General features: G+C 38.3%; 1 protein-coding gene across 2 annotated transcripts in view; it reads left to right on the top strand.

The window, feature by feature from the left end:
- mdga1 (MAM domain containing glycosylphosphatidylinositol anchor 1) overlaps window positions 1–20,557 on the top strand; it is a 288,554-nt gene that overhangs the window by 113,977 nt on the left and 154,020 nt on the right. For both annotated transcript variants that reach the window (XM_089116787.1, XM_089116786.1), the window contains exons 5-6: window positions 3,346–3,542; window positions 15,081–15,213. In XM_089116787.1, coding sequence (XP_088972913.1) covers window positions 3,346–3,542; window positions 15,081–15,213 — 330 coding nt within the window. The remainder of the gene's footprint in view (window positions 1–3,345; window positions 3,543–15,080; window positions 15,214–20,557) is intronic.

A 20,557-nucleotide genomic window follows, 5' to 3' on the forward strand; every position in this document is an offset into this window, starting at 1 on the left:
AATGTTGACACGCGTTTATAAGCTGTAAAAAAAGTTCTTTGCAGTGTATTCTGTGCCATTCATATGTGCTCATTATGTCCAAATGCGGCTCCAAGTCATGTGATGCTTCATTTCAGGCAATATGAAGAGTGCTAAATAATTCACGAGATGCTGGTGGGATCAAACGCAACGCCTGTCTCTGTTTGTGCTCTTCTGAATACAGAAGGGTGTGTGTTGGGCTGTAGGGTAAATGTATTTGTGTTTACGATGTAAACACAAATACATTCGTCTCAATGTATTTGTGTTTGAAATAGCTCAAATTCTATACATAAACTTTTTCCTGGAGAATTTACAGATAAAATAACTAAAAAAAAAAATGTTGAACTATCGCTTTAAGAAAGAATGAGTGAACTATCGCTTTAAGAAATATTCTCAAAACTCTTGGTTTAATGGCCGTACAAAAAGCACATTAAAATCATTGCAATATACACTTTATAAATCATTCAACATAAAATGAACATACAATACTGTTCAAAAGTTGCGCCAATGCTGCATTTGTTTGATCACAAATTAAAACAGAAATCTTGTGAATTATTATTATTATAACTAATTTCTATTTGAATATATTTTACTTTTTTAATAAGTAATTTATTCCTGTGATCTCAAAGCATCATTACTCCAGTCTTCATTTTAATATGTTGATTTGCTGCTGAGGAAAAGTGTAAAAGTGTTCAAAACAGTCCTTAATATTTTGTGGAAACTGTAATGTATAATATTTCATTCAAGTTCATTTGATCAAATTTGATCAAATTAATGCAATAAAAGTATTAATTTCTAAAACAAATAAACAAACAAACACTACTTTCTGATCCCAAACATTTGAACAGTAGTTTTTCATACTTGATGCAGAGCTTTGAGTAACTTACGTGCACAATGTGCATCCATAGATCTATATCACACACAGATTGGGTTGGGGTCACTCGGGGTCATCCGATTAGCTCCAGACCGTCTAATAGAATTGAGTGACAATTCGACATGGTCATTGTGATGCTGGTTAATGCGCTCACCGGATTAATCTCCGTGGAATTCCCTACGGATCAGCACGTTTCCCAGTCATTCTCTCTCTCTCTCTCTGACAGATGTGATGTTTTCATTGCGTTGAGCTTTGATTTCTTTCAGAAGCTACGATAAAGCAACGTGATCTCATGAGAATACGTATGTATGTGTACGTAAAGTGTCGTTCTATCATACGTATATATAATTACGTTTTATATGTGCAGAAACGTATAATACTGACGTATTTACAGTACTAAAACGTAAAATATTTACGTATTGACAGCACAAAAACGTAATTTATTTACGTATGAACAAATCCACCGACGTACACATTGTACGTATCACAATTTATGCATATTAATATCGTAGCATTATGTTTTGACTCTATTGCATCCCACTGTCTTATTAATGAAGTTTTCAGTCGCATTATTATATAATACTCATAAATATTAACATTTTGCTCGTTTCGCCTGCATGGTGTTAAACAATACACTATAAAACCTTAAAAAATACATTCTTTAACGTTACTCGTTCAACCATTTTGTAATAGTTTATTTACCTTGAGACACATAAAGCGTTTTCTCCTATAAAACACAACAAAAATTCACAAAATACATCAATTTTAATAGTTTGATGTAATCCAAATCTTTAGAATCCATTGTTTGCAAGAAACAACTCCTAATTCAGCGATTTCAGCCTCTTATCCAGTCGTGCATGATCTCCATTCTCAGCAGCGACCGTAACGTTACAAGTCAAACCCCGCGCTGGTGATGAATTCAAATTCAAATATTGCGCCCATACGTCATCTTTTACGGCAGCGATATCAAACGTTCATTGGCTCTTCCCTGCTTCGTCACAGTTTGCGACATGAAGGACTGTAGACGGTTGGTTAGTTTAGTTCATTTGAATTTTGAAATGGAGAAGCGCGAACCAACCGAAGCCGGATTAACATTTTCATTAGTAATTTAATTTCTGCTCTGTACTTCATACAAAACTATTACAATACTGCCAGAGAGAAGACTGCGACTGCAACGCTTCATCATGTGAACGGCTTTTGGTATCGGTTTTGACATTTTCGCAATAAATAAATTATTGTGATTATACTTGTCTGTTAGTTATGTTTTTCTTCATAATTGTAGTTTTTTACGTAGTTTTAAGGAATTGTTATGGTAGGTTTAGGGGTAGGAGTAGGATTGGTGTCTCAAAATATATTTTAATGCTATATTGTTAATAAAACTGCCCTTTCCCAACACCTGTCTGTTACGTTTTATCCTTTTTTATATTAAGTATAAAATGGGTATGTTTAGGTTTGGGATTAGGGTTACGGGATCTTACATTTATCTATAAAATAGTAAAACGGGAAATTATCCAGATATCTTTATGATATAGAATATACGTAAATAGTTTACGTTTTGTAGCTGTAAAAACGTAATAATGTTACGTTTAAATGTTGCAGATACGTCTATATTATACGTTTCAGCATCTATCCAAACGTACTAAAAAGTACGTTTTCTATCTTTGCAAAAACGTAAAATAGCTACGTATTAACAATGAGACCAGGCTGGATAAAGCCATTCATGTGCGCTCAGGACTGTGTGTGAGCAAGTCTGTTAGACAGATCATGTTTATTCAGGGGGAATCACTGAGCAGAGAGAGGTCAGAGGTCAGACTGTTACACAGTCACATTGATTTAACCTCCACCTCTTTCCTCCTTATGTGATATTGTTCTCTGCGTGAGTCGTGTGGTTTAGACATGTTTAGCCAATGTGTTCATTCACTCGTCCAGAAATTAACATTTTGTTATCATTTAGCAATCCTCATAATTCCATTTTTTTTCCCTGTGAAACAAAATGAGATAGAGTTTCTACTACAATGCAAATAAATGGTGATATTTAGTATCAAAGACAAAAAGGGGCTACAAAAAAGCATTAAAAGTAGTTCAACTGCCATTTATGCTGCAAATAACAAGCCTGTCTTTCTTATTAGACCCAGCCAGACCAAAACCTGTCAGTCCAAAAACCTTGTAAATGAAGTTCATTAGAGGACATTTATTGCCTCATTCATTCAAACAATGAGACTCTTTGTAAAATGAGATCCATTGAAACTGATGAAATGTCTGTAATGGTGAGGTGAAGTGACCTGTGGTTGAGGTAATTGCCACCTTATGTACAGTGGAAATAGTGGTCTTGTCTGAGAGCCGAAGATCAAGAGATTGATAATTAGAGGTTCAGGGTGCGTTTGCCTTTCAGATTACTCCATTAAAGAGAGTACGTTTTCCCAATGTAAGTGAATTGTCTTTCTGTGCTTCAGATCTGGATAAGCCTGTGCTCACGGTGCACCAGACGGTGGGTGATGTACGAGGGAACTACTATCAGGAGAAAACAGTGTTTTTACGCTGTACGGTCAACTCCAACCCCCCCGCCCGCTTTATCTGGAAACGGGGAAATAAACCGATCGAACAGAGCAAAGACAACGGCGTCGACATCTACGAGCCTCTGTACACACAGGTACAACACACACACGTTTGCTTTCTATCATGACTTCTGTTGAAGCCATTTCAATGGAACTAATAATAATATTGAATATAATTTAAAATATTTTGAGTTTATTTAGTAATATCTGAGAATAACTGTGTTGCAAATGGAACGTAGAAATTTGAATGTAAGCAGTTGCCCAGTGATCTAGTATAATGTAATTTGATTGGTTGTTAGATTTAGTATGAAAGAATAGTATACTGCGAAGCAGTCAGAAGCCACTGGACTTTGGAGCAACACAGTCTTTTGACCTACACGGAACAGTTAATTTGTAAGAAAAGTAAAGATTCCAAGTTTTTGTTTTATTTTATGTTTTTGAAATTCATAATTAAACAGTCAAACGAAGAACTTTGGATTCAAGACTTTTATTCGCGGACGTTTTGTGTTGAGTACAAAAGAACTTTGAAGTCCTAAGCTAGTGAGTCAGGTTTCTGCACTCACATCAAAGTCAAAAGACTGCTCGACTTAGTAAAAAAATCGAGTATATTCAGAAGATTGTTCGACGAAGACGAAATAGAAGCCTCATGAGACGATCGCAAAGGAAGGCAGTCACTCGCGCGAGGACGGCGAGCGAATCGACGGGGCTGAGGAAACTTGCTAACGGCTGCTACAAAGACAGACAATAGTCCAATACGGAAAGAAAACCAGATGTAGCCAAACCTACAGTACGAGTCGTCGGTTGAATGAAGTTTTCTCTGCAACAGGTCTGATATTTTCTTCTTGGCTCTATTATCCTCCTGATTAACCATCGTCTTAAAGCAAAGACAGAGTTTGGTCACTTATTTCGTTCTGAAAGTCATAGAGCTTTATTTAAAGAAATCCTTCACTACAGTGACTCTTTTTTACGAGTGTTTGTGAAGACATAAGAAGAGTAGAAACTGTGGACAGTTCCAGAAGAAATTGTTACAGTTTTGTGTGAAGATTTTAAAGTGACATGGCAGATGAAAGCGCAGCTGCGTGTGTTGACCAAAAGAGGGCGCCAAAGCCCACAGAAAAGGCTGTAGAGGAGAAACTACAAAGGCTGAGAGGAGAACGCAAGGGAAAGTTGGCACAAATAACAAAACAGAAGAATGATCTAGCCAAATTGAAGGAAAATGAACACAATGTTAATTTCATTAAAGATGAAGCATTGCTAAAGTTTGAAAGATGCTTAAGACAGTATGAACGGATTAATGAAGAGTTGTGTGAGCTAACAGATGAAGACGACAGGAAAGCGGTTCAAGATGCTTTTGAGAACAAATATTCAGAATTCACGCTGTTTGTAGAAGACACAAACAAATGGATTGCAGATGTCTTAAGAGATGAGGAAGATGATATTGGGCCACAAGATAGTGTATCCAAAGCTAACTCCAAGGTAAGCCACACTTCCAGTACTAATTCTGCGATGCTGAGAATTAAAGCTGAACGTGAAGCACTGTTGGCAAGAGCTGCAGCAATGAAAAAGAGAGAAGCAATAGAACAAGAAGAAGTTCGCTTGAGAGTTAGAAAAGAGCAATTGGAGCTTGAAACTGAGCTTGCTGCTTCAGATGCCAAATTAAAGGTGTATGAAGAATTTGAAGATGCTCGCGAATCTAACTACGACTTATTGGAGCCACCTTCACGACCCAGATTTGAACCCTTGATACGAAGACAAGAAAAACATAATGTGGAAGAATACGTGCTTCGTGGAGCTGGTAAGCCATCCTTTACATTCAGTCCAAAGCTAAACACTCAAGTTGGTGCGTCAGATAGAGGAAAGTCATCTTTGCGGTTTGATGCTGTCAGCAGCACGCCACATCATAATCATCATGATCACACTGATTCTTCTACAGATAGCCTGCACGAAGTACTACAGCGTCAAAACGAAGTCACAGAGATGCTCATTAAACAGAGTTTGTCTCAACTGCCTCAAAGAGACATATCCACATTTACAGGTGATCCTCTGACTTACAGATCTTTCATAAGGGCATTCGAGCATGCTATCGACAGCAAAACAGACAGTCATCAAGATCGGCTGTACTACCTTGAACAGTTCACGAGTGGAGAGCCACTTGATCTTGTTCGGAGCTGTGAGCACATGAGACCCGACAGAGCTTACAGACAAGCCAGAGAGCTGCTTGATCGTCATTATGGAGATGAAATGACCATTGCTACAGCTTATATCAAGAAGGCTATGGAATGGCCTCAGATAAGGCCAGACGACAGAAAAGGATTGAATGCTTTTGCTTTGTTCTTGGTTGGATGTTGTAACACAATAAATGATGTTGACTACATGGATGAAATGAACAATCCTACCAACATGAAGTCCATTTTATCCAAACTTCCATTCAAACTGAAAGAAAGATGGAGAAGTCATGCTTATGACATTCAAGAAAAAACAAGAAAAAGAGCCAGGTTTTCTGATTTAGTGGAATTTGTGTACCATCAAGCAAAGGTTGCCAATGACCCGCTGTTTGGAGATATCCTGGACTCCACTTCAAGTAACCAGATCAACTCAAAAAAGCAAACAAGCATTAGAAAAAGTGAGTCTAAAAGAAGCAGCTTTGCTGTAAATGTGTCTGCTACTGAAAATAACGTCAGTAAAAGCCAACCTGAGAAGAAACCCTTTGCAGTCAAGTCTGCAAGTGTCTTTCAAAGTCCATGTCTTTACTGCCAGAAGAATCATGCACTGAATGCGTGCAACAAGATTAGAGAACAGCCTCTGAAAGAAAGAATTCAGTTCTTGAAAACGAACGGCCTTTGTTTTGGGTGTCTGACAGCAGGTCATATGTCCAAGGACTGTAAAAAAAGGTCTTCTTGTCCAGATTGTTCACTCAAGCACCCAGCTATCTTGCACGTTGTAAAGGAGGTTGCTTCATTGAAGACCAACTGTGCAGATGACAGCTTACAAAGCTCAAGTGAAGTCACAAGTGCTCTCGTGTCTGCAGGATGCAAAAGAGGTGACCATACTGGGGCCGGGAACAGTGAGTGTATCCTTCCCATCGTACCTGTACGGGTAAAACATAAGAAAGACTCAAAGATAATCAAGACCTATGCTTTTCTAGATCAAGGAAGTACAGCAACTTTCTGCACTGAAGACTTGGCGAAGAGGTTGAATATGCGAGGCAGAAAGGCAGAGTTCCTGCTTCGCACTATAGCCCAAGAACAGAAAGTTAGTAGCTATGAGATTACAGATCTGGAGGTGTGTGGCTTAGAGGAGCAAGATTACATTCAGCTGCCCAATGTGTATACTCAGCCAGATATACCTGCAAAAAAGGCCAACATCCCACAGAAGAAAGATTTGGAAAAGTGGTCTTATCTGAGTCGAGTCCATCTCCCAAAACTGGATGCAGAAGTTGGTCTGCTCATCGGTGTCAATGCGTACAAAGCCATGGAGCCATGGGAGATCATTAATAGTCAGAATGACGGACCATACGCTGTGAAGACCGCTCTTGGTTGGGTTGTCAATGGACCAATCAGCAGATGTCCAGAGAAGGAGTCAGACGATGGCAAAAGACAAAGTTTCCTTGTCAATCGGATTTCTGTGATAAGCGTTGAAGAAATGCTGATGAAGTATTACAATGCAGATTTCCCAGAAAGAAGATGTGATGACAGACGAGAACAGTCTCAACATGACAAGCAGTTCATGCATACGGTGACAACATCAGCCCAGCTTGTGGATGGTCACTTCTGCATTAAGTTGCCTTTGAAGGATGACAAGGTGAAGATGCCATGCAACCGTGGTATTGCTGAACAGAGGCTTAACTCTCTGAAGAGGAAGTTCAGTAGGAATATTGACTTCTTTCAAGAGTACAGGGCATTTATGGACAACATACTGGAAAAAGGCTACGCAGTAAATGTTCCAGAAGAACAGTTGATTCGCAATGATGGAAGAGTATGGTTCATTCCACACCATGGGGTTTACCATCCAAAAAAGAGGAAACTCCGAGTCGTTTTTGACTGTGCGGCAACTTACCAGGGTGTGTCGCTAAATGACCAGTTGTTGCAAGGGCCTGATCTAACGAACACCCTCTTCGGAGTGTTGCTGAGATTCAGACAGGAGCCTGTTGCCATGATGGCAGATATCGAGTCCATGTTTTACCAGGTGTGGATTCCAGACACGGACGCAGATATGTTACGCTTTCTCTGGTGGCCAGGCGGTAACCTGAATGTTGAACCAGAAGAGTACAGAATGTGTGTGCATCTGTTCGGTGCTACATCATCTCCCAGTTGTGCGTCATATGCATTGAGAAGAACAGCGGAGGATGCAGCATCAAAGAGTACACCAGAAGCCACACAAACTGTCCTCAAGAATTTCTATGTGGACGACTGCTTGAAGTCAGTAGCCACAGAAGACAAAGCCGTTACTCTTGTCAGGGAGCTGATGACACTGTGCGCTAGTGGTGGTTTCCATTTGACCAAGTGGGTCAGCAACAGCCGAGCTCTGCTAGGTTCCATTGCCGATCACGAACGAGCAGCTGAGGTCAAAGATCTTGATTTGGAGCATGATGAGTTACCAGTGGAACGGGCATTGGGCATGCAGTGGTGTACAAGTTCTGACAGCTTCAGGTTCAAAATACATCTGCCGGACAAGCCATGCACAAGACGGGGCATTTTATCTGTAGTCAGTTCAGTGTATGACCCAATGGGTTTTTTGGCACCACTCCTGCTACCTGTCAAGCTCATTTTAAGAGATCTCTGCCAAGAGAAGAAAGGTTGGGATGAAGAGATCCATGAAAAGTCATGCCAGACATGGATGAAGTGGCTGACAGACTTAGACAAGCTTTCAGAACTCAGTCTGAACAGATGTTTCAAACCCCCTGCATTTGGGCCAACAAAGGTTGCTCAAATCCACAATTTCTCAGATGCTAGTCAAGATGGTTATGGCGTTGTGTCGTATCTCTTGCTGACAAATGATCGGGGTGAGAAACATGTATCATTCTTGATGGGAAAGTCCAGAGTCGCTCCGCTCAAACAGATCACGATCCCGAGAATGGAGTTAACAGCAGCGACTGTTGCAGTCAAGATCGATCGGATGTTGAAAGAAGAACTTGAAGTTCCCCTGATGGAGTCGGTCTTCTGGACAGATAGTACAACGGTACTAAAGTACATTGAAAACGATGCGCTTCGCTTCAAGACATTCGTGGCAAACCGTGTCTCTTTCATTAGAGAAGCGACTACATCTTCTCAGTGGAAGTATGTCAATACCTCACAAAACCCAGCTGATCAGGCTTCAAGAGGGTTGAAGATCCAGAGCTTCTTGGAAAGTAAAAGCTGGTTTCAGGGGCCTAGTTTCCTGCAAAAAGAAGTTGAATGGCCAGAACAACCTAAACAGTGTACTTACTTGACTGAAGATGATGTTGAGGTGAAGACATCCGCTGCAGTGTCATGCACAGACTCAAATGGGTGCACAGATCCATTGAACCAGCTCGTTGAGTATTATTCCAATTGATCCAGGTAAATGCAGATCAGTAGTTGAACAGCAAATGGTGATATACAAGAAGAATCTGGAAAAAAGGATACTTACCGTGGAAGATCTATCCAGAGCTGAAATGGAACTGGTTAAATACAGTCAGAGACAAGCTTACTCAGAGGAGATACAAGCCTTGCAGCCGGGAGGCTCTCGTGTAAAAAAGAGCAGTTCTATCTTCAAACTGGATCCATACTTGCAAGATGATGTGTTGAGAGTAGGAGGACGTTTGAACAGATCGGCAATGCCTGAGGAGGCCAAGCATCCTGCCATTCTGCATAAACAGCACAGAATAGCTCACCTCATTCTCCACCACATCCATCAAGAGTGTGGACATGGAGGTAGGAACCACATCCTAGCCATATTGCGACAACGGTATTGGATACCAAGAGCCAATGCAGCAGCAAGAAAAGTGATTTCAGAGTGCAACCTCTGCAGAAGACTGCATGCAAAGGCAGGAGAGCAGAAAATGGCAGATCTGCCACAAGACCGTTTGATCCCTGACAAACCACCCTTCACCAACACGGGTGTGGATTATTTTGGACCTTTTGAGGTCAGAAGAGGACGTGCAAAGGTTAAGCGGTATGGAGTACTATTCACATGTTTAACTGTCAGAGCTGTGCATATAGAAGTAGCCCATTCTCTTGACACTGACTCCTGTATTAATGCCATACGGCGTTTTCAAGCAAGAAGAGGACAAGTGTCAATCATTCGTTCCGACAATGGCACAAACTTTGTCGGCGCTGAACGAGAGCTGCGTGAGGCATTGTCAGAGCTGGATCAGTCTCGTATCAATGAAGTCATGATGAGAAAGGGTGTGCAATGGATTTTCAACCCGCCTGCTGCATCCCACCACGGCGGTATCTGGGAACGTCAAATCCGCACGGTGAGAAAAGTGCTGAGTTCTGTTGTGAAGCAACAACTCTTAGAAGATGAAGGACTACACACTCTTCTATGCGAAGTTGAAAGCATCATTAATGGGAGACCATTAACCACGAACACAGATCACCCCAATGACCTCGAGCCGCTAACGCCAAAGCATCTGCTCACATTGAAAACACAGCCTAGTTTTCCACCTGGTGTGTTCGCTAAGGATGATGTCTATGCCCGCCGGCGCTGGAGACAAATACAATACATGGCGGATCTATTCTGGCGAAGGTGGACTCACGAATACCTACCACTTTTGCAAGAACGGCAAAAATGGCTCGGCCTAAAGAGAAGTTTCAAGGTTGGAGATGTTGTTCTCGTCGCAGATTCGTTCCTGCCAAGAAATTCCTGGATGTTAGGCAGAATCATGAGAGTGATGCCGGATTCCAAAGGCGTTGTCCGAAGTGCTGAAGTTCGAACGAAGACCAGCATCATTCAAAGACCCATAACTAAACTTTGTTTATTGCAGGGAGAAGACTGAAGATAGCAGAGAGAGACTTGAACAAGCTAAAAAATACTTACCAGAGTAGATTGAATGTTGAATAGAAATAACCAGTTTGATTAGTCTGTGAAAATGATTTAGTTGTTAATGCTTTCCAGTTAATGTTTACTTGAAATACTTCTCTGTGAATAGGAGAAGATTTTTTGCCAAAAGGAATTGAGATAGTGTTACATTTAGCAGTATAAATGGCTTCAGTTTAAGTTTAAGTTGATAATTGATATGTTAAGGCCTAGTCAATTAGGGGCCGGGATATGTTGAAGCCATTTCAATGGAACTAATAATAATATTGAATATAATTTAAAATATTTTGAGTTTATTTAGTAATATCTGAGAATAACTGTGTTGCAAATGGAACGTAGAAATTTGAATGTAAGCAGTTGCCCAGTGATCTAGTATAATGTAATTTGATTGGTTGTTAGATTTAGTATGAAAGAATAGTATACTGCGAAGCAGTCAGAAGCCACTGGACTTTGGAGCAACACAGTCTTTTGACCTACACGGAACAGTTAATTTGTAAGAAAAGTAAAGATTCCAAGTTTTTGTTTTATTTTATGTTTTTGAAATTCATAATTAAACAGTCAAACGAAGAACTTTGGATTCAAGACTTTTATTCGCGGACGTTTTGTGTTGAGTACAAAAGAACTTTGAAGTCCTAAGCTAGTGAGTCAGGTTTCTGCACTCACAACTTCTATTGTATTTAAAGTGAGCTATTGATATAAACTTGGTGATAACCCTGAACAGAAGCGTTTTTACAATATCATTTCTGATAATTTACTCACCCCCATGTCATCCAAGATGTCCACGTCTTTCTTTCTTCAGTCGAAAAGAAATTAAGGTTTTTGATGAAAACATTCCAGGATTTTCTCCATATAATGGACTTCAATGGGGTCCAAACGGTTCAAGGACCAAACGAGAGTTTCAGTGCAGCTTCAAAGGGCTTTAAATGACACCAGATGATGAATAAGGGACTTATCTAGGACCCTTCGAGTCATGACAAAAGAAAAAAAGATTTGTTCATTTTGATGAACGAGTTTGAACAGGAGAATCACGAACGCTCATCACAGAACAGAGCAAGGCGAGCATTTGTGCTTATAAAATTTGAACTTTTGTATTTATTTTTTTTAAATGGCCGATTGTTTCGCTAGATAAGGCCCTTTTTCATCGTCTGGTGTCGTTTAAAGCCCTTTGAAGCTGCACTGAAACTCTCCTTTGGACCTTGAACCATTTGGATCCCATTGAAGTCCATTATATGGAGAAAATCCTGGAATGTTTTCATCAAAAACCTGAGGAAATTATCAGCAAAAGTTTTTTTTTTTTTTTTTTTTAAAGTGAACTACTCCTTTAAGACTTTATTTAGTAGGTTTATTAAGGCATTTTTCATTGTGGGGATGGTGGGCACTTCCTACCAATAGAATAACATGCATATATTTATTTATTTTATTTACTTTATCATTATTATTTTAATTTAAATTAAGGACATCCGTGAGTGTTCCAAAAGTTTTGGAAACAAATTTGTCCTCAAACTAAATAAATCCCAACCACTCGCACTTTATTTAGTGAGATTACTTTATGTCTTATTAATTCATAAAACAAAATAGCTTAATTAGAGTTAATAATCATTTGAACAGCGGATAATCGTAGGAGACCCTCTCGGTCACAGAGAAACGGACTCAATAAATCAGCAATCCATCAGTGATGAATTCATAATCTGAGCTCTTATTATTAAAGAGCCGTTTGAGTGAGGTGGGATGGATGGAGATTGATGGCTTTGCTATTAATAATGAGGTTTATTCATTCTCCTGATGGACTCAGTCAAAAGAATTAGAGGAATTAAAATTTCCTGAATTAATTCTCTCTTTATCACACGCACAAAGCCTCTGACTTTGCATAGAAATACAAGGGTCATTCTAAGGAAACGAAACTGCACCTTTTGTATCCCATTTGTGTCCAGGTGAATTACCACTGTTATAATATGGATACCGTGGATACAATGAGGATACTTTACCTAGGATTTAACCTTTTCTAGAGCACAATAAATAAGAACATTTGGAATGTTTGTTTTTGGAATATCAGACAATTTACCAGTTCCAATTCATCCCCATCACTGTATTTCATGTGGTAATATAGACCCCCTTTTGTGCTGACGTCACAATCGCAAAACAAATGGACAACTGGAGGCGGCCAATACAAACCAGCACAGATTCGACTACATAATAAGGAGCTTTAATTATTATTATTATTATTAATAAATGTCATCTTGTTGTGTTGTTGGGTGCAAGAATCAATGAAAAGTGAATTTGAAAGGAATTTTTATTTCAGTCTAAAGATTTATATGGCCTCAGTTTCTCTTTATGCTCGCTTTCTCTATCGGATAGGTGTAGAAGTCCGGCCACTCAACCGGAGGTAGTGTTAACGTTAATCCTGTCAGATCGTCCATGCATTGAGTGAGCGTGTACAGTACGGGCAGGGACGAAAAAAAAAGTGAAAAAAAGGGCACTTTTAACAAAAAAGTATATATATTAACAACTCTAATATTTTTTTTTAAAAAATATTAAAAAAGTGAATTAATTTTATCTTCCTCAAACTCAACCAATTGTTTAATTTTCAAAAGATGTCAACAAAATAATCAGTTCACACAGAAATCATGGTCTCCTTAGTATTCATAGGTGTATAGAGCAGCAAAGGAAACCATGCCACAGTGTGTCAATCAAGTAGGCTACATATTTGATATACACCTGATGGTGACATGGACATCACATTTGAGGGAGAACTGTATCATCATCAAATAAAACCTTCAAAATCCACATTTCGAATTTGTTTCTGTTTGCATCTGTAGATTTCTTCTAAATTCACCAATTTAGATTTCTAAACTTCAGGGGAAAGACTCTTGATGTAGCTACGTAAGTCATTAACTTTAATAATACGAATTTTAGGCCATACAAATTCATAAAAACGTCCGGATTTTCCATACGAAGAGTTCAGATGCAAAAGCCTCTAAATGCCATTTGAAATTTTCTTCTAAAATGACCATTTTTATCAAGCTTGTATATTTAAGTTCAGTAATTTCACTTAAATAACAATTAATAGGTAATCTTCATTGCCATTTAAGTGAAATTACTGAACTTAAATATACAAGCTTGATAAAAATGACCATTTTAGAAGAAAATTTCAAATGACACTTAGAGGCTTTTGCATCTGAACTCTTCATACAAGGCCATAAATTACATTTAGCCACGTCTTAAATTGATATGCTCATTCATTCATTATCACTATACAATTTTTCGTGATAAAACGTTATCAAGTTCGAGTCAAAATCGTCAATACTCGATATCAATATGGTTCGATAAACATTCGATAATATTTATGTGGCAAAAGCACAACGAAACTCATTTGACGCGCGCGCCTCACGGACTGTTTATCCGCTCGGCTTAAAGTCAAAATGGCAGCGCAAGCTCACTAGAGGTGACTCGTTTACTCCGATCGGCGCTTCAGAACTCCTGACCTGATATTTAGATACACTATGCATTAAATATATTTGTTTGACAGGGAAATTGTGCGCAAATAGTAATATGTATTTTCTTAAAAAATAAAATAAAAAAGCACCCCAGAAAAGAGGGCACTTTCTCTCCAGGAATATAAAAAGGGCAGGTGCTCAAGCCCCTTTTGATGTCTATGTGTGCACGTGCCTGAGTACGGGTCAGACAATCTGATTCCGTCCGTTAAAATTAACTTTTGCAAATAACAATCGCGGTCCTGGACACTGAGTGACCTTGCACATTAAGATAAAATCAGATTTTCTCCAGTCATTGTTAAAAAAAACAAAACTTGCAAGCTAACATTGGTGAAGCGGCCGGAGGGATCGTTCTGCCTCCACCTAAGCTCCGCCCACAAAAAAACATCACCTTGTTTACTAACTGAAATAACACAGTCTCATCCCAAAAAGTCATATAACTGACGTTTTGGGACGTATTTTGACCATAAGTCAATATCTGCCTTTTTAGGGCCCCCTTAAACGTCGGTAGATGGCGATCCCGGGCCGTCATACAACTGACGCTTTACCTTTAACGTCAGTTAGGTGACGGGTTAGGTTTAGGGTTAGGTTTAGGTATGGGGTAGAGTTAGGATCCCATAACCTCATCTACCGACGTTTAAGGGGGCCCTAAAAAGGCGAATATTGACGTATGGTCAAAAGACGTCCCAAAACGTCAGTTATATGATGTCTTGGGATGAGACCGGGTTGACTGAAAAGAGGTCTATTGAATTAAATTTTTTTTGTTGCATTTTTTCAATTGAAAATATCATGCTATTACTGCATATGCATTTTTTAAAGCTTGATGTAATGTAAATGTAACAGTTTGTTCTTTCTGACAGAAATTACATCATCAAAGTCTTTTAAAGTTAAAGTGAGCCACTTTGCATTGCAACCTTTAGCAGTATTTCAGCATTTCATTGTTAACTCTTGTGCTGTGTAACTCTCTGATGGCCCAGAAAACATGATTTCATATTTCACAGTGAAATTCTGTAGTAAAATGATATAAAAAGAAAAGGATAACAGCACAAATGTCACGGTTTCCAGAGGATGACAGTATGTTGAAATGCATGCTCTCTAAGTTTGATATGTGTGTTCCATGTGAATGTTTGTGTGTGTTTGCAGGGTGAGACGAAGGTGCTGAAACTGAAAAACCTCCGCCCGCAGGACTTTGCTAATTACACGTGTCAGGTGTCCGTGCGGAACGTGTGTGATATTTCAGACAGCTCTGTCACCTTTCGCCTCACCAACAGCACCAGTGAGTTCTCGTCCGTTCTCAAACATTTTTGCAGCTGAGCTTTGTGCTCCTGATTTTGTGAAAGTCCTGCTTTAGTTTTATTTTATTACAGGAGTAAAATGACTTGCAAATGGAGTTTCTCGGATCATGTTGGGTTGTTTCTCAGGTCTGTCTCTTGTTTTGAAGCTTGAGCTGTCCTGTACTAAGAAATCAGCGAAATGACGGGATGTTTTCTTGTTGTTAGAATAGATTTGTCTAAACTGTGGCCAGTGGTTAGCACACATTGAGCTCTGGTGCCCATATGGAGTTAGACGTGTTCCTGGGTGGGTCAACTTATTTTGTTGATCCAGGAACAACATTCCTGCCTGAAAATTCAGTCCTAACCCAATCCCTAAACTTAACCCTACCCACAAGTTATCTCTAAAATCAGAGAGAAATTATTGGTGAATAACACTGATAGAAGCACCTAACCCTGGTTGTAAGCCTAAACTTGGCATAATCTGCAAACTTGTCACTCAAATCTGATTGGTTGATTGAAATGTTGATCCAGGTACATGTACTTGGTGATATCAGGTTCTGCGTATGGGTTTAAACTATTTCGAGGGGGAAAAAAGTTAGTCTTTTTTTCCCCCTTTGACCTGATATCTCGCAATTTCGAGTTTATATCTCACAATTCTGAGAAAAGATGTCAGAATTTCGACATATAAACTCGCAATTATGTGATATAAAGTCAGAATTGCAATTGTGAGAAAAAAAGTCAGAATTGTGAGATAAAAAGTCGCACTTCTGTCTTTTTTTCTCAGAATTGCGACTTTATATCACCCAATTCTGACTGTATATCACCCAATTCTGACTTTATATCACGCAATTCTGACTTTATATCTCACAATTCTGACTTTATATCACGCAATTCTTACTTTATATCTCGCAATTCTGACTTTATATCACCCAATTCTGACTTTATATCTCGCAATTCTGACTTTATATCACGCAATTCTGACTTTATATCTCGCAATTCTGACTTTATATCACCCAATTCTGACTTTATATCTTGCAATTCTGACTTTATATCACCCAATTCTGACTTTATATCTCGCAATTCTGACTTTATATCACCCAAATCTGACTTTATATCTTGCAATTCTGACTGTATATCACCCAATTCTGACTTTATATCTCGCAATTCTGACTTTATATCTCGCAATTCTGACTTTATATCACCCAATTCTGACTTTATATCACCCAATTCTGACTTTATATCACCCAATTCTGACTTTATATCACCCAATTCTGACTTTATATCACGAAATTCTGACTTTATATCTCGCAATTCTGACTTTATATCACCCAATTCTGACTTTATATCACCCAATTCTGACTTTAAATCACCCAGTTCTTACTTTATATCTCGCAATTCTTATTTATATCACCCAATTCTGACTTTATATCACCCAATTCTTACTTTATATCACGAAATTCTGACTTTATATCTCGCAATTCTTATTTATATCACCCAATTCTGACTTTATATCACCCAATTCTTACTTTATGTCACGAAATTCTGACTTTATATCTCGCAATTCTGACTTTATATCACAAAATTCTGAGAAATAAAGTCAGAATTGTGAGATATAAACTCGCAATTGTGAGAAAATAAGTCAGAATTGTGAGATAAAAAGTCACAATTATTTATTTTATTTTTTTATTCAGTGGTGGAAACAAGCTTCCATAGAAAGGTCTTAGTAACTTCAGGAGATAATATTCCCCTCTGAAGGCTCATGAAAGCTCCTTCCTTGTTAACTAACATTTTCTTCATCGTCAAAAATTGTTTGTGTAATCCATAATGAATCGAATTGAGCGCAGAAGCAAAAATACGCCTGTGACTGGCAAATGAAAGAGGAATCTCTGCTAGAACAACACAAAAACGCGACTACAATACCCAGAGAAACCCTTTATGAATTAGTCATGTAAAAAAACATGTTTGTTCGTGTTCAAATTAGCAGCATTAAGAATTCATGCTGGAGAAATTAGTTCAAAGCTTGCCGAGAAAATCTAAAAGTAGCCCAAAAGTTCCCTCCTCTCAGTGTGTGTCTTTATTTCCCTCGTTTCTCGTCGTGTCTCTCTCTTGTGATGAGTTTGAAAGACTGGTGATTCTCCTCTTTCTGCTCTCTCCACTAGAAAGGCAGCTGTGAATTAGTCAATGGAGATGAGTGAGTCTGGAGTGACAATATCAGAAGTCTGTGCCTCACACACACACACACACACACACACACACACACACTGTGTCGCCCCATCGGTGTCCTGGCCTGTGGAGAAACGACACACTGCTGCAAATTGGAATTTGTTTTCCGCGTGGCAGGAGTGCGCGGCTCGCGAACACGCAGCTCGCTGCCGAAGAACAAAACACTGATTTGTTTTTCTGTTGATTTTCATTTTCTTTCCTCTGAAATGACGAGCAGGAAGGGGGCATGATGAAATTGGAGAGAGCAGGAGAAACACGTGAAGTTTGAGAAGTTAGTCTCTTTGGAGGGTAGCGTGAAGGAGACTGCGTCTGAGCCGAGGATTGCTTTAGGTTTCGGGTCGATCGTGACGTGTAACTCCACACCGGTCACCGTCCGCTTGTGTGAAAGTCAAGAGCTCGAAAGACCTGCTTTTGTCCTGTCCTGTCCACTACACTGCATCTTTAAGAGCCTTTTTGGACCATTTAGGGTGTGAAGTTGTTTCTAAACCATCATTGCTGATTACCTTTGACCTTTTCTTTTTTCTTTTTTTTAAACGGTTTTATGCTTTTATACAGTACAGATGTTTGTTTTTATCAGAGTTTATTACTTTTATTATTGAAAGGATGCATTAAAAAGTGGCAGTATTAAGATATTTATGTCACATAAATATTCTTTTTCAAATAAATACATTTTTTTTTTACTTTCTATTCATCAAATAAAATAAATATATCACGTTTTACAATAAAAAAACAACAACTATTAAACAGCACAAACCCAAAAACACTGCAGGGGCTTAATGCGCATTTCCGATTTTATGGCAAGCCGTTTTAGCTTTTATTCATTTCCAGGATATGAATTCTTGATATCAACAATTCAATAGTCGATGTCAACAATTATTATTTTTTTTCAACAATTTAATTCTTGATATCACAAAAAAATTATTCTTGATATCACAAAAAAATTATTCTTGATATCAACAATTGTATTGCTGATATCTGTAGTTGTATTTTCACTAGTGAAATTTCACCAAAGGCTGCCATTCAAAATAAATTGTTGATATCAAGAATTGATTTTTTACTAGTAGAAATATCATTTTTGATATCAATAATTGCATTGTTTCTAGTAAAAATGTGAATTCCTGATATCAATAATTAAATTGTCACTAGTTGAAATGTCTATTCTTGATATCAACAATTCAGTTGGTACTGATATAAATTATCATTTTGATATCTGAAAATGTATTTCTGATATCAGTATTATTTCAGATATCTAAAATGGCTTTCTTAGTAACAATCACATTAATGATATCAGAAATTAACAGTCACTAGTAAAAATTGAATTATTGATATCAAAAATGATCATTGTTACTAGTGGCAATTAAATTGTGGATATCAAGAATAGACATTTCAACTAGTAACAATTGAATTCTTGATATCAAAAATAAAAATGGGGTTTTAATAGTAAAAATTTTATTTCTGATATGTGAAATTGGAATTTCAACTAGTAAGAAATCAATTCTTGATATCAACAGTTGGTTTTGAATGACAGCCTTTGGTGACATTTCACTAGTGAAAATACAATTGTTGATATCAAGAATTAAATGTTTTATATATTTTGATAACAATTGAATTCTTGATATAAAAAAATTAATTGTTTATCAGGAATTAATATACTGGAAATGAATAAAAGTTAAAACGGCTTGCTGTAGCGTTCACACTGCAGGGGCTCAATGCGCAATTCCGATTTTTTGGAAAAAAAAAATGTTTTTTTGTTTTTGCAAGACCGTTCACATTTACAATTAAATGCAACCTTTTGTGATCTCCTGTGTGAACATGAACCTGAAATGACCCAGAAGTGACCCACATGCGCAGAAGAGTACTCAACAGTCAACGACGTCACTTGTTGTTTGCGGAAGTTACGCTAAACATGGATGTCAACAGTGTAGCTCATTTAGCAATATTAAAGTTATTTTCCCAACAGAGCCAGAACAATTACAATCTTCTCATTCCCGCGGACTTCAACGCAGAATTATGACGTTTGTTGCATATCGATGACGTGTGGGTCGGATACATGTGACCTGGATAAAAGTCGCATTTCAAAAGATCGGATTTGGACCACATACCCAAGTGGCCTGGGTTGCATTTGAAAAGATCAGATCTGCGTCGTTCAGGCTTTCATGAAAAGATCAGATACAGCTCGGACGGGCCAAAAAAAACCCGGAATCGGGCCGTTTCAGTGTGCAGTGTGAACGTAGCCTCAGACCCCTGAGGGTTAACATTGAAAATGATAATAAATGTTTTTTGAACAGCAAATCCGCATATCAGAATGATTTCTGAAGGATCATGTGACACTGAAGCCTGGAGTAATGATGCTGAAAATTCAGCTTTGATCGCAGGAATAAATGACATTTTTAAACTGTATTATTGAGTAAGCATTACAGACCGCCTGTCATTGTTTAGTTTTAGCTTTCTTAACTTAGTTGTTATAAAGATGAAAATGTTGAAAACCGCTTGCATATTTATGAATACCGCTAACATATTTCTTCCAGTTCGTTCGTCACACTGGAAAAAGACACCAACATTATTCTGTACATACTGAATGTTTGCAAATAGTGCAAGTGCTAGGATGGGATTCTGTGTTATGATTAATGAATGCTTTGCCTCTCATCAGCTGTGGCAAAACCACTGCAAACCACAGCTTCATCTGGCTTGTTGCTTTAATAGAAATCTGAGGAAACTGTGTGTACTTGGCCCTCTAGTATAAAGAGTGTATCGAATGCCATATTCATTCAATCAATCAATCAAATCAACTTACTGAAATGTAAAAAACACAGAATTTCAACCCTGTGTGCATGCATATGTTGAAAACAAAACAGTGCACACTTTTGTTAAAACGTCTGTATTTTGTGTTTAATTATATGTTTATTTATTTCATAGTTCACATAGACGTACAGGCACCATCTGTGCAATTGTTCAAGGGGAAACAACTCAAATAACTCAATCCCATCACACTCGCGCTCAACAGAAGGCTTTAATTGGATAATTGTATGGCTTGGATTGAGAGAGCTGTTGAAGATGTTGAAGAGAGAGATTGTCATTATTCACCTGGTGGAACGGTTTTCTCTCTTTTGCTCTTTCACCGTT

The sequence above is a fragment of the Pimephales promelas genome, chromosome 11 (genome assembly GCF_988280905.1).
Source record: "Pimephales promelas chromosome 11, fPimPro1.hap1.1, whole genome shotgun sequence".
NCBI classification, from domain to species: Eukaryota; Metazoa; Chordata; class Actinopteri; order Cypriniformes; family Leuciscidae; genus Pimephales; species Pimephales promelas.